Source organism: Diaporthe amygdali (genome assembly GCF_026229845.1).
Source record: "Diaporthe amygdali strain CAA958 chromosome Unknown NODE_13_length_1014660_cov_65_381101, whole genome shotgun sequence".
NCBI lineage: Eukaryota > Fungi > Ascomycota > Sordariomycetes > Diaporthales > Diaporthaceae > Diaporthe > Diaporthe amygdali.
Genome location: NW_026517033.1, coordinates 523,956 through 536,828, shown reverse-complemented (window position 1 = coordinate 536,828; position 12,873 = coordinate 523,956). Strand labels below are relative to the sequence as shown.

Here is a 12,873-nt window from a genome sequence, read left to right as displayed (position 1 = left end):
AGGCCCCTGGGCCCGTCCCTCAGATAAGTGCGACGTAAAAGTGTGGCTCTTAGCTCCGCACACGGTAGATCTTTTCCCGCTTACTCAAACCACCCTTTCCCCCTCACGATGCCATCGTCAGAGATAAGGGCAGAAGACTTCTGCGACTTCCACTTCGACTTCCTCATAGTCGGCGGCGGCACTGCTGGCTTAGCCGTTGCCTCTCGCCTCTCTGAGAATGCGTCTCTGAAGGTCGGAGTGCTCGAAGCAGGTCTAGAAGTCTATGACAATGAACGTGTAGACATCCCGGGTTGGTTTGGAACCACTTTGGGGACCGAGCTGGATTGGCAATTTGAAACAACACCACAAGCCGGGCTGGGGGGACGTACTTTACCCTGGCCCAGAGGAAAGGGCCTCGGAGGTACAAGCCTCCTGAATTTCATGACTTGGAACCGCGCAAGCAAGCAAGATTATGACGCCTGGGAAAGGCTGGGCTGCAAGGGATGGGGCTGGGATGGCATCATGTCAGTCATCCCCTTGCTGCCCTGGAGGATTTGCTAAAGTTTCTTTGACCTAGACCATTTTTGAAGAAGTCGGAGAAATTCCACGCACCCAGCCAAGAGACTCAGGTGGCCGACAAAGCTTACTATGATGCGAGTGGTTTTGGCACTTCTGGGCCCATCAATGTCTCGTATGCGACAGAATACTCAGCTTCACATCAGTATTGGCATGACACGCTCCAGCAGTTAGGCGTGAAAAACAACAAGGCGCATATGATGGGATCGAACCTAGGCGCCTGGACAAATTTAGCCTCAGTCGATCCACTGAGCTGCACCCGATCATCCTCTGCGACAGCTTATTACCAGCCTCATAGCCAAAGAACGAATCTCGTTGTACTAACCGAAGCTCTCGTACAGAAGATACTTCTCGAGAAACATGATGGGCTCTGGACGGCCAAAGGTGTCCAATTCACGAGCCAAGCCAAGACTTTATCTGTGTTTGCATCCAAAGAAGTGATCATATGCGCTGGGACCGTCCAGTCACCTCAGATACTTGAGCTCAGTGGTATTGGAAACACAGAAGTCCTCAAGAAAGCTGGAATTGAGACGATAGTTTCAAGTCCCTTTGTTGGAGAGAATCTTCAAGACCATATCATGGCTGCCTCCATCTACGAAGTTGATTCTGACTTACCCAACCCCGACGATTTGAAGACAAGCACTGCTGCTGCTGCCGCTCGCGAAGAGTACAAGTTGAAAAACACCGGGCTACTGACAATCCTCGCCAATTCTATTTGCTACCTCAGTTTGTCTCAAATCATGTCGGACGACACCTTATCGCGCTTGACTGCCAAAGCCAGGAGTATTCAGGGCGACTTTACCGAACGCAACGAAATTCGGAGAGACCGTTTTGATACATCCTTCCCGAGACTGGGCCAAATTGAGTACATCTTTGATCTTGGCAACTGGAATCCATACTTTCAGCCAGATGCTTCATCAAGTGGAAAGAAGTACGGGACAATGCTACAGATCTTACAATACCCCTTCTCGAGGGGTAGTATACATGTCCAATCTAGCTCACCCTTTGAGAAGCCGGTAGTCGATCCACGGTATTATCAGAAAGGTGGTGGAGATCTGGACCTTGAAATCATGATAGAATGTGCAAAATTCGCCGAGAAGATTACGCAAACCCTTCCACTTGCAAGCATAGTCCGCGGCCGCGTTGTGCCACCGGCTCCAGCAAAAAGTGACGATGAATTGAGGGATTGGCTTGTGAAAGAGACCATCACTGACTGGTGAGTACTGGCTTTTGAGTGAGTTGATACCTAATACAACCATCAGTCTGACAAGTTGATTTACAGGCACCCTATCGGGACATGTGGCATGGGAGGAGATCGTGGTATCGCAGGAGGCGTGGTTGATGAAAGATTAAGGGTATATGGTGTGAAGGGATTGCGATTAGTGGATGCTAGTGTCATGCCTTTGCAGATCAGCGCTCATCTTCAAGCTACAGTGTATGCCATCGCCGAGAAGGGTGCATGTATGATACTGGAAGACTTGCAAGACTGTTAGTGTTTCGAGTCCCTTTCTGCTGTTCTTGTTGTAGAAGTACATGCCTCCGGTGTGGGCCAATTACAGGCTTCCGAGAGGAATGTCTCTGTTTATTGGATTCAACATGAGACTCTGTGCACGCTCATCCTTGGAGCACAGAGGGGTCTGTGTCTGGTCGATAAATTCTTTTGCCATGGGAAATAATGCCGCAGTAGGTCAGGGGAGTTCAACGATTGAATCTACATGCTGTCTGGGATCGCCCTTACTTCCTTTGTCTAGAAGGTTTTGTCTCGTGAGCGTGGGCGATTCCTGTGCCAACTTGCCCAAAGCCGCCAGACCATAGATTGTTCGGCTGGAGGAGCTCCTGCCTATTCTTGCAAAGTCGGCCGCTAGAGAATTTAGTGAACCCCCAAGAGGTATTTTTGGTCTTCTGCAAATTAAGCCTGCATTTAAGCTTAATGTCGATCAATTCAGCCGCGAGCAGCTCGGGGCCGCTGAGGGCTAGATCTGTCCGCCAAGGTCCCAGCTGCAGCTACGATAGCCTCACTGCAACAGCAATATACTGCTCTTGGCCAGAACGGAGGGTCAAGACTGGACCCAACTGGATGGTCTACTCCTGAAGAGGGGGATGACAGAGATAGTAACGCCACAAACTCACGCGCATGTCGAACACTACCTTCCGGGATCAAGATGAAGAATAGTGTCTCGACGTTTTGTTCACCGGCCATGGGCCTGCTCATAGCGCTGCAGGGTCGTGTTTGACGGTCGTATCGGGCTGTACAGTATTGTGCGCGATGCTCAGCGAGTAGCCATTTATATAAATTGTGCGATCACCCAACCAAAATGTGAACAATGATTAGACCCCAAATCCTAGTTCTGGTCATCACTGTGTACTGGCAAGGACCGTCAGACTGCGTCGTAACGTTCATCATCTCCTCCAAAATGCAACTAAAACTCTGCACTATACTGTGCTCCCTTGCCACGTGAGTTGTTTTCTTTCATTCAGTAATGCCAATCAATGTCCAAATGTAAATTTGCTAATGATTCTACAGCGGCATCACTGCCGCCCATGTCAGGAGAGAAGGAGGGGGCGAACAGGCTTCCACTTCAGCCTCGACCTGCTCGGATATTACCAAGACTGTGACTGCTATTGCAACAATTTCGTAAGCCAATTCTTCTCTCATCTGCTCTTGGACGCTCGGTTGACCTTGAGCCCAGGTACGGCGTGACCAGAACTACAACAGTTACAGTGGTCAAGACAGAGACGGATGAGGTGACAAAGACGGACACTGTCACCACGGTCAAGCCCGGCCCGACACAAACAGTCTCGTACACCGTGACTTCTAAGGGCCCAGATACAACAGTCACAGTCACCAAGACGGAGAGCTATACTATCACCACGACCAAGCCAGGTCCTACATGTGCTACTTCAAAGCCAAACTGCTCTACCTTGACGAGTACCGCTACTTACTGTAAGAGCTGCTTGGTCCCTGACTGCACAACTACCTCGTCCATTACTAAATCGGCCGGCTGCGACGTCCTGCCTACTGCAGTCGTGAGCTTCCCCTGCGATAATCCGGACTCCTGTCAAAAAATTGGATGTAAGACTGTGTACGCCATCCAAACAGAGCAGGCCTAAGATTTTAGGTGAATTCAGGATGGCATGGACGCAACGGTTGGACACTCAATGGTGGAAATGCCACGTGAAGTGAAGTTAAAACCCAATAGGAAGATTTTCACAAAGCAAAATACGTGCATATATGTTCCCTATTTCCAACAAGTATATGCACTCATCGCCGTCGTAATCCGCGTTCGGACCCAAGCCACCGGTACAAACGTCCTTCCTGTTCTATCCTAGCCCGCACTTACACGCTTGCAAGGAAGCTCTGGGTAGGGTTACACTACTGGATCTTGGTCCTGTTCTAGACTGGTCAGACTTTCGGGCTACGGGCTGGGCGGTTTAAGCCACACTGTCAACTAAACACCCATTCTCCATGTCACCCATAGAATGTTGATCATGGAAGTATGTTCATCTTCAAATGCATGACAAATGATTAAATAATGCTTACTCGGAAGAAAATCTTTACAAAAAAAAATCATGTAGCCTCTGCATGTCAAATCGAGAAGAGCCAGAGTGGAGTGAGCCTGCATACACGTCAGTCAAAGCCGTGGGGGAACCGAAGGATAGGTGGTACGGATCAATCAGGCGATCCTAGAATATTTCAGAAGCACGTTACATTTCAAACACATCTTTCTATTAAAAAGCCTTAGGGTACAGCCACAAATCTCCAGTGTTCTCCTTCCATCACTCGTGGTGTGTTCTTGTCTCATATGTCAGCTCATTCATTAGCTTCTCTCCCTTATACAACCTTTCCAAGTTGTCCGCCAGGATCCCTTTTATCCGCCCAAGCTGGTGTGTCGACAACCAACTGACATGAGGCGTGATCATGCAGTTTTTGGCCTTCCATAATGGATGCTCAGCAGGCAGTGGCTCGGGGTCCGTGACATCCAGCGCCGCGCCTCGGATCAAGCCCGTCTCGAGAGCCTGGATCAGCGCGTCCTGGTCGACAATGGGGCCACGCGCAACGTTGACCACAAAGGTCTTCCTCTTGCTAAGTAAATTAAACTGCTCCACACTAATGAGCTTCTCACTGAGCTTGGTTAGAGGCAGAGATATGATGAGTAAATCGTAGCCTTGAGAGAGAAAATCGTTCAACGCCTCTTTGGTCTTTCCGTGGAACCACTTCGATGGGAGCTCGCCGTTTGCATCTCCCAGATCCGGAATATTGAAGCCGCGATGACGGCGGGACTCTACGCTTGGTCGCTCGTTGGCTGTAAATGCGTACAGTTCCATGCCCAATGCCCGGCAGAGCCGACCGACTTGACGCCCAATGGCACCATATCCTAGAATACCACTTGAAACAGTATTAGCATCAGCGGTCTGGGCATCATGAATATTTTAGATCGATGTTTACTTACACACGAAGACCCACCGAGTCCTCGATCTGCCGTGTGAATTCGGGTCGCCAGCTGCATTCGCGTTGGAACTGTTCGTACGCGGCAAAGTAATGTTGGAACTTGAGCCAAGCGGCGATGACCCATTCCGCGATCTGCGGGCTGTTCAAAAGGCGTGGGCGTTAGCAGGCTCGGGTGTCGCTGCTAGCTTCTCAAGGGATGTGACTCACGCAGTAGAGCCGCTTGTTGTCGCGAACTTCACGCCACTATCCAAAAACTTGGGATGTTGAGCCCACAGGTCCGAGCCAGCACTGCTCAGCTGGACAAATCGGACCTTGGGGATCCACTCTACCGGGACGGGCGCGTATGTGAATAGGATGGTGACGTCTTCGAAAATCCCGCGATCCAAGTCCTTCACATTTTTCATCGAGCCGTCAGAGGTGCGAAGATTCTCCCATTTGACTTGGAGTTTTCCGGGAAGTCTTTCTAATAGGTTTTGTTCCCATTGCTCATCGCGGTCGGTGGCGGTAAGGATTAGCAACACGTCATGAGAGGCCATGATGCTGTTGCTGTTTGGTGGTGACGGTGCTAGAGATATTTAGTGCAGTTGTTGGTACAGTCGGAGTGTTGAGTTGATTGGGCTGTGAAAAGGGTCTCTTGGGCTGGAAAGACAGAAATTTGTTTTGTGTGTTTTGTGTAAATTGACCGAGATCAAGCTGTCATAGTTCTTTGCACCCGGGTAGCTGTTGAGATTGAAGGAAGTGTGCAGGCCAGATACAGTCTCGGTGTAACTTTCCTTGGAGCTAGTGGATCTCCGATCGTACAACTGGTGAATGCGCAACTGAGCACGGCAGAGGTCAAGCCCTGCACGCAATGGAAGGCCAGAGGCAGTGAGAGGAGTACTCACTTGCTAATCAATGGCCACATACAGTTGTTCGGCATGAGCCTTAGTCAGGTAGTGACTCGCTACAGGACGGGCCCCTCTCAACAAGTTTGGCTGTAGCGGCGCAGCATCGGAGTTGGTTGCTGCCCGGTAAATTGAGATAAGATGCCGGGAGCTCCGGCCGGCCCGGCGTATTTGAACTCGGGATTCGCCTCGATCTCCTGCATTTTGTACATTTAGTCTCCTCAAAGTACATGTGGGTTCCGGTCCATGTGAATGATGTGACTGAATACTCGTATTCATCATCTTGTCTGCTGCTTTCGTTTTCCGACTGAAATGGTTTCTGTCACGCTACTTAGTATCAGCTACTAAAGCCGGATGTAGCCCAAATGAAAAGGACAACAATGAATCGCTTTTATAATTTCTAAGCTGTAACATGTGGTCTATTGTATAACCTCATAACTGAATAACCCAAGGAAGTTTATCATTTCCGAGAAAAGCCAGCAATGGGCCGTCATATTTTGTCCGCGCATACACTTGTGGCAAGAACGTGGCACCTGGCCGGGACAGAAGATTAACGGACTTGGTGGGCTGATGACCAATTTATTTAAATATGTCCACTGGAAGGATGGATGCAAGTGTCTAAATACAAGGGGAGATTTGAACGAGAGACGTGTTCAGTAGAAATTAAGCAAAGAAACATCTTTATTCCGGTCGGGCCCCACATTCACGCAGACCTTGCTCGAGAAAATGAACACGGCCTCAATTTCCCCGATTGTAAGACAAAAATGAATCACGATCAATCATCGTTTAGCCATCATTCCGCCCATGGGGAGAGCTGGTAGCCCTGCAACGCAACCCTCATTAGCATGCATACGATACAATATCGGAGAAGGGGGAGGAAAGTTGAACAGTAAACTCACATCCGTCAACAGGTTCCTTGGCTTGCTGAGCCTTGGTGCAGGCGTTGTATTTATCGGCAGACTGGGCAGTGAGGCCGGCTGCAGGACAGTCCCGGTTGAGATTGCAGCCGTTGTCCATGGCCTTTTGAAGAGAGGTGCCCTCCCAACCGAAAACGTAGTCACCATGGGCGGCAGCACCCCTGTGACAGGTCGATTAGCAAAAATGTTTCTGAAGTACCGCCCCAATCCATCGGGCGATCTTCTGAGCATGTTCTTGTACTCACCCGATGCCCATGCTGTACGAGAAGGGGTTGGAGCCATCTGTTGGCCAGATGCTGCGGTCTTTTTGGAACATTGTGACATTCCACATCAACTCGTACATGATCTGCGGAAGTTTGACAGGGTGCGTGGACGGGCAGGAGCCGCCTCCGGTTGCACCGGAGCCGCTATAGGCAACGTGGTCTTGATGGTTGGGGCTATCGAGGTTCTTGCCGTCCCAGCATCTGTGGAGACTGTCAGCCCGCCGTGCCCCAGTATGGCTTCAGAATGGCATGTAGAATGTGGAGGAAATCGATAGGAAAGAGTCAGACCACTTACGCGGGAAAGATGATGGTCTGTCGGATCATTTGGCAATTTGAACCGGTCGGGATCTCGACCGTGTCAGAGCCAGAGCATGGCGCACCGCCGACAAAGTTGTCCTCACTCGCCGAGGTCCAGCATCGATGGCAGATGTTGCCCGAGCTGACCTTGCTGGGGTTCGTGTTGGCCGCGTTGCCAGCGAGCATACGGAAACCCTGTCAAGTGAGTTCAGTTAATCACTCGACGACCGTCTTTTGATCAGGCCACTCACCTTCGCGAAGGCAGTTGTCTTCCCGCTAGGAATATAATAAACATCCAGGCCGCCGTTGTTAATCAACTTTCCCTGAGGTCCGCCGTTGCCAACCTGAGGCACGCGATGGTAGCTCCCGTTCTTTGCCTTGAAAAACATCACCGCGGTCCAGTAGTTGCTCTTGTCCTGGGTAAAGCTGCAGCTCGTGCAGGAGGACTGCGTCGCTGGGTCATTGCTGGGGTCCATCGTCACGTTGAATGAGTTGCCACCGACGATCTGGTGAAGGTGAGGAGTGAAGACCATGCCAGGGTTCACCAGTGGGTCAACACGGTCGACGACGAGCTGTGAACAGGCAAACCGCAACATGTTCTGGGCTACGGCTTGATGGCCGGCGCCCAGCAGCGCGATGACTGCAAGGCTGAGAGACTTCATGATTATTGCCGTCGATTTTTTTTCTGGGCTAGGAGAACAGCTAACGGTGGGTTTTGAAAATACAAGGAGGCAGGATCAAGCGAGACAGACAAACGCTGCAAATGATCGGTTTTGAGGACTTTGACAGCTTGTTGTTGGTCGGGCTTGTTGTCCCTGATAGTAATTATAATATCTCGAGCATTATCACTGTCGTGACACACAAGGTCCAGGCTGGAAGTGCCGGCAATTCTTGGTCAAGATCGACATAACACGGTGAGTCTCTCTCCGGTGATAATATCTACTCCTCCTCTCCACTGCCCAGCCCGGTCCTCTCTACCAACTTTCACACAGCGATTGTACCTTGGCAGCCAAATCAAGTTCTATCACATCTCTCAAAGGCCCGGTTATGGAAAGTGGGCGTGACAGCTCCAATATGGACGACCGGTTAAAAGCAACACCAGACTTAGAGCCCTTCTCCATTCGCCTTCAGACGCAGATCGGTGTCAAGATCTGAATTCCGGGATGCAATGCATCTGTGCCACGTTACGTCGATGTATCTCCAAATTGATCAAAACATAGACCAACCCGGCTGGAATAGATTGCTGAGTTCATTCTAGTCCGGATAAAAGGAGCTATTCTCGGGGCCTCATGCAGTCCAAGGATTGTTGGGCGGACCATCAAGAATCAAACGGAAGACACAGTTCGTGAATAATTTAGAGATCTGGGCCTGCAGGCAGAACGAAACTGGGATTGAAGGGTAGTTACTGCCATGGCGGTACTGTTACTCATTTGACTCATCCCAAATTTGAGTGTCAGTTGGCAATGAAATATCACAAATCCTTCCACTGGGAGCAAAGGTCAGCCTCAACACCAAAAGATCTGTGCACCTAGGCTCCCGAGATATTTCGAGTCGTTACCTATTATCTTGGGACCGTGCTTGGGGTATAGGACTGCCCAAATTTGCAGGAATTCGTTCAGGTCGCCTAGAGAGCGAGAACACTATGCCACAACACTGCAGCCATGGGGCTCCATATGGGTCCAGGAGCATGCACTGAGCCATAACATTTCGATCCGGATTGAGGCCTGCAAATTCGACACAAGATCAATAACTGGTTGTTACAACAAACATCCATAATTCGGATCTCGACAGTGGCCTTTGGGATGCAGGGACGGTATCATGGTCGTTCAAACATCGAACACCAGTGAGATCAGTTTCGTTCTAGATTGTCCCTTGGTCTCGAGGGCTGCAATTCCATGAGGGCAATAAGAATACTATTAGTATCTTCCCATGTTCAAGCACATCTCGAGTGGTTCATCGCTCTTCATTAATTCTCATCCACTTGTGAATCATGATACCTTGTCAATCACTTATCGCGACACTCTTTTATTCTACTAATTATATCCCCTCTACCAAGTACCAACCATTGATAAATGAAAGCTGCGAAGGCTATTCGGAAAGGCAGTTTTAGCCTCAGCTCGAACTACAAGACTGAGGAGTTTGTGAACACACCTAAGCTTGTGGAGAGATCTGCCAGCGTCAAACAGGAAAAGAAGCACCCGTTCTCTTATCTGAGAATAGATGTCAGTCATATCAATGTCCATCCAATATCCCAACACTGACGTCGTAGTAGTGAATTCAGGAAACCAGTTCGAAAAAGCCGGCCACTACGAAAGAAGCGCTCGCCATAATTGAGAACACTATCGGTGTGTGCGAGAATCTACCGAGATGCCGGCTCACGAAACGGGTCAATCTCAACACCAAGGCGTCCAGCATGCCTGGCATGACAAAGCGAGAGGGCTGAACTTGCTTTCAGGTGAAGGGTGAGACCCAGGAGGCCAAAGCTGCCGCCAGCTGTTCCACACGGAGGTCAGCCACTCATCTTCTATTATATATATGAACGAACGAACTGGCCGCGAAACAGAGATTTGAAGAGAAAGGTTGGTACTGCTTTCTAGGTCAAGAGCAACAATGTACTTGGGCCGCTTGAGGTACTCTGCCCCATCGAGAACGATGTTGCGTAAGGGAATCAGTAGCAGCGATGCAACGTTGGCTGAGATGGCACGAGTTCAACATCGAGTAGTGCTGGTTTCCCGCCTGGTGTACCTGTAGACACGCTGTGGACAGAGCCTAGTATCACCGAGTACTCACAGTGACTCCAAAGATACCTGAGAGCCCATTTATCCAGATTACCAATACACAATCACATGTCCCGTCCATAACGTGTGTGAGCCACGGAGTGACCTCCTTGGATGCGTTATCTTACGTCTATAAGCTCAGCAGAATTCTATCCTCAATGTACGCTTCCTGCGGAAGCTCGTGGCCCGCACTTGACCTGAAGTCTTAGCATAACCCAGAAGTTTCATTCTCATCCGAACTTGATGTAATATCTGATATCGATAAAGGTCGTCCTCCTGTAGCTCCGGCAACCCGTGAGACGGTCCAGCGCTCAGGTGACATCCTTGACATCTGCAAGAATAAAGTGATGAAGGGACTGACCGTCCACTCACCAGCACGATTGTGTGAGCTAGACTTTTTCTTCCTCTTTGTCCTTTTTTAGCGACTTAATGATCTCTTTCGTGACAAACTCGCCGCTCTGATAGGCACCCAGAACCGTGCCAATGCCTTTGTAGGGAGCCACGTGCTCTCCTGCGAACCAAACACCTCTTTCTCGGCCGATACCTTGTCTCAGTGCTTCTAGATCTTCGGCGCCATTTCCTTGGCCAACGGGGAAATTTGTGAAAGACCCAAAGCCAGCAAACTGATCATTCTGCCAGTCTGTGGACAGGAAACCAATTGGTTTGCAGTCAGAAGACTCAGCGTTGTACTGTGGTAAACGCGAATAGTAGGGCCGAAAGTGGGAGTCAAGTACCTCATAATATTCGGACGATTCCTTGTTGTAACCCCTGATGAGACTGGATATGTGGCGGCCCCATTCGCCGTAAGTGAAGAACATGATAACAGATTGGGCGTATGGTTCCGGAAGACCGGAAAGCGAGATAATCTCCTGACGCCATTCATTTGGATTGGTCTCGGGTGCGTATTTGGGCTGCAAGAATAGTGACTCAATAGGGAAGGTAATTTGGCCAGGTGCTCGTCCGACGTCATCCCAGAAAGCCTTCGGGAAGCGGATGAATATTTTCTCGAGGTTACCGTACCCAATGGAATCAATGGCCTGCGACAGTCGAGGGGGCAGCGCCGGGGAAAAGATTTGACGATTATGTTTGAGCCATCCGAGAGGTGCTGTGATGATGACCTGGTCGAAAGCATCCGTACGCCCGTCTCTTGTCGTCACCCACACTTGGTGCTCCGAGGCTTTGTTCTTGAGGCTCTCCGCGTTCTTGACATGAATAACTTCAGTGTTCAGATGCAGATCAGAGCGCGATACGGCATCTTCAGCCAAGTTCTCAACGAGTCTCTTATATGTCGACGCTACGAACAAGTTGTCTTCCAACGGTTTAGTACTTACATGCAGTGGGCAAAAGTAAGTTTTGACTTACCACCATCGATACTCTCATCAAGCCAGAGGTTTTTCAGACTTTGAGTTTCGTAATCTGCGCCCATAAATGCCCCCCACATCTCAATGACCGATGCAAGCAAACGCTCCTCATCGTCGTTTTTGTTCAGCTTCGCACTCACAAAAGCTTTCAGTGATGCTCCTAGATGAACATTTGGACCCCGTGTCTTGCTGTACTCGGATGCCTCATCCAGTATTGCCCACACTTTCTCATACAGGTCCTTGGCGAGCGTCCTTTCCATATAGCGGCCTTGCATGTCGAACATGGAGTAAACCGCGCCACAAGCCACCGTAGCCGTCCCCGACTTCTTGGCCAGTTCCACAAACGGGTTGCCTTCCGTTCCGTGAATCCAACTGGCACCGATATCCACTAGACCTCCCAACTGGGTAGACTGGTGAACACGTCCGCCGATACGGGGTCTCGCTTCGAAAATGCTGACCTCACATCCCGCTGAGGCGAGCAGACCTGCCGCCCTAAGGCCGCTGATCCCCGCTCCGACAACACAAACGCGTGGTTTCGCAGAGCTTTGTGTGGTCGGCATGTGGTCTTCGGTCAAGGAGCTCAGCCATGAAGATGACAGAGTGAATGTGAGATCGCGTATTGCATTTGAAGAGGTGTGTTCTTGCAAGGATGACGTTTCTCGTGGTCGTTGTGCTTGGAGGTTCTCGACTTCCTGGCGGGTATGGTTGCAAACCCTGAAGCCAACAACCATGACCTCGGATCCCTCCGAGGGTTTCGAGCAAATCCATAGCGTTGTGAAGACGAGAGCCGCATTCCACAGCTTCCTCCATAAAACACACGTAGTAAAGAAGGAACCCAAGTCTGGTCTCACAATGATTCAGCTACATAGTTTGAGTCATTTTAAGGGCTTTGCGTTAAAGACCGTAGTGTCCTCCAGCGTGCATTACTCTGATGGACCGCGAGGATCTTCCATGCTTTTCAAATCTCGGCATCAACATCACATCGAACATACTCCCGTCTGCATTACTAGACCGCCCATAGCTCGCTTCATTCGATGCGAGAGGCCAAGGTCTCCTCGCAAGCAGTGAGCCGACATCTACTACCCAAGTGGCCCCCGAGTCCCTAGCACAACTAATGCAGTCACACGTCTCACAGAGGTTTGTTCAAACGCTCGTTGCCGTCTTCACGGTAGGAAACGTGTGTAACCTACATGCATGTAACAGTAAGGACTGTTCCTCATATGTGCGAGCAGCAGTGGCGTTGAGTCGCATCGTGTGCTGAAGATGAGCCATGGCTGTCCACGTCCCTTTCTCACATCATTGTTGAGCACTGAGAGGCAGAGCAGCCCGGAGCAACCCTTTCGGCCGAAGTGTGAAAAGCCAGCGGACA

General features: G+C 50.2%; 6 protein-coding genes across 6 annotated transcripts; 3 read left to right on the top strand and 3 right to left on the bottom strand.

The window, feature by feature from the left end:
- Nucleotides 1–108: 108 nt before the first annotated feature.
- J7T55_003802 (uncharacterized protein) lies at nt 109–2,048 on the top strand (the record flags this gene model as incomplete). Its single annotated transcript, XM_053143148.1, has 4 exons — nt 109–503; nt 557–731; nt 897–1,771; nt 1,838–2,048. 4 exons carry the CDS (start codon nt 109–111, stop codon nt 2,046–2,048), a joined length of 1,656 nt encoding a protein of 551 aa, XP_052994047.1.
- Nucleotides 2,049–2,879: 831 nt separating this feature from the next.
- Nucleotides 2,880–3,503, top strand: J7T55_003801 (glutathione-dependent formaldehyde-activating enzyme; the record flags this gene model as incomplete). The annotated part of the gene is made up of 4 exons (XM_053143147.1): nt 2,880–3,010; nt 3,080–3,190; nt 3,246–3,356; nt 3,440–3,503. The coding sequence occupies 4 exons, from the start codon at nt 2,880–2,882 to the stop codon at nt 3,501–3,503; spliced, it is 417 nt and encodes a 138-aa protein (XP_052994046.1).
- Nucleotides 3,504–4,332: 829 nt separating this feature from the next.
- Nucleotides 4,333–5,541, bottom strand: J7T55_003800 (D-isomer specific 2-hydroxyacid dehydrogenase; the record flags this gene model as incomplete). The annotated part of the gene is made up of 3 exons (XM_053143146.1): nt 4,333–4,942; nt 5,007–5,144; nt 5,213–5,541. 3 exons carry the CDS (start codon nt 5,539–5,541, stop codon nt 4,333–4,335), a joined length of 1,077 nt encoding a protein of 358 aa, XP_052994045.1.
- A 1,127-nt stretch (nt 5,542–6,668) lies between these two features.
- On the bottom strand, nt 6,669–8,028 carry J7T55_003799 (uncharacterized protein; the record flags this gene model as incomplete). The annotated part of the gene is made up of 5 exons (XM_053143145.1): nt 6,669–6,712; nt 6,789–6,967; nt 7,052–7,270; nt 7,365–7,561; nt 7,618–8,028. The coding sequence occupies 5 exons, from the start codon at nt 8,026–8,028 to the stop codon at nt 6,669–6,671; spliced, it is 1,050 nt and encodes a 349-aa protein (XP_052994044.1).
- A 1,410-nt stretch (nt 8,029–9,438) lies between these two features.
- Nucleotides 9,439–9,809, top strand: J7T55_003798 (uncharacterized protein; the record flags this gene model as incomplete). The annotated part of the gene is made up of 2 exons (XM_053143144.1): nt 9,439–9,588; nt 9,648–9,809. 2 exons carry the CDS (start codon nt 9,439–9,441, stop codon nt 9,807–9,809), a joined length of 312 nt encoding a protein of 103 aa, XP_052994043.1.
- A 723-nt stretch (nt 9,810–10,532) lies between these two features.
- On the bottom strand, nt 10,533–12,755 carry J7T55_003797 (uncharacterized protein; the record flags this gene model as incomplete). Its single annotated transcript, XM_053143143.1, has 3 exons — nt 10,533–11,437; nt 11,506–12,345; nt 12,695–12,755. 3 exons carry the CDS (start codon nt 12,753–12,755, stop codon nt 10,533–10,535), a joined length of 1,806 nt encoding a protein of 601 aa, XP_052994042.1.
- Nucleotides 12,756–12,873: the final 118 nt, after the last annotated feature.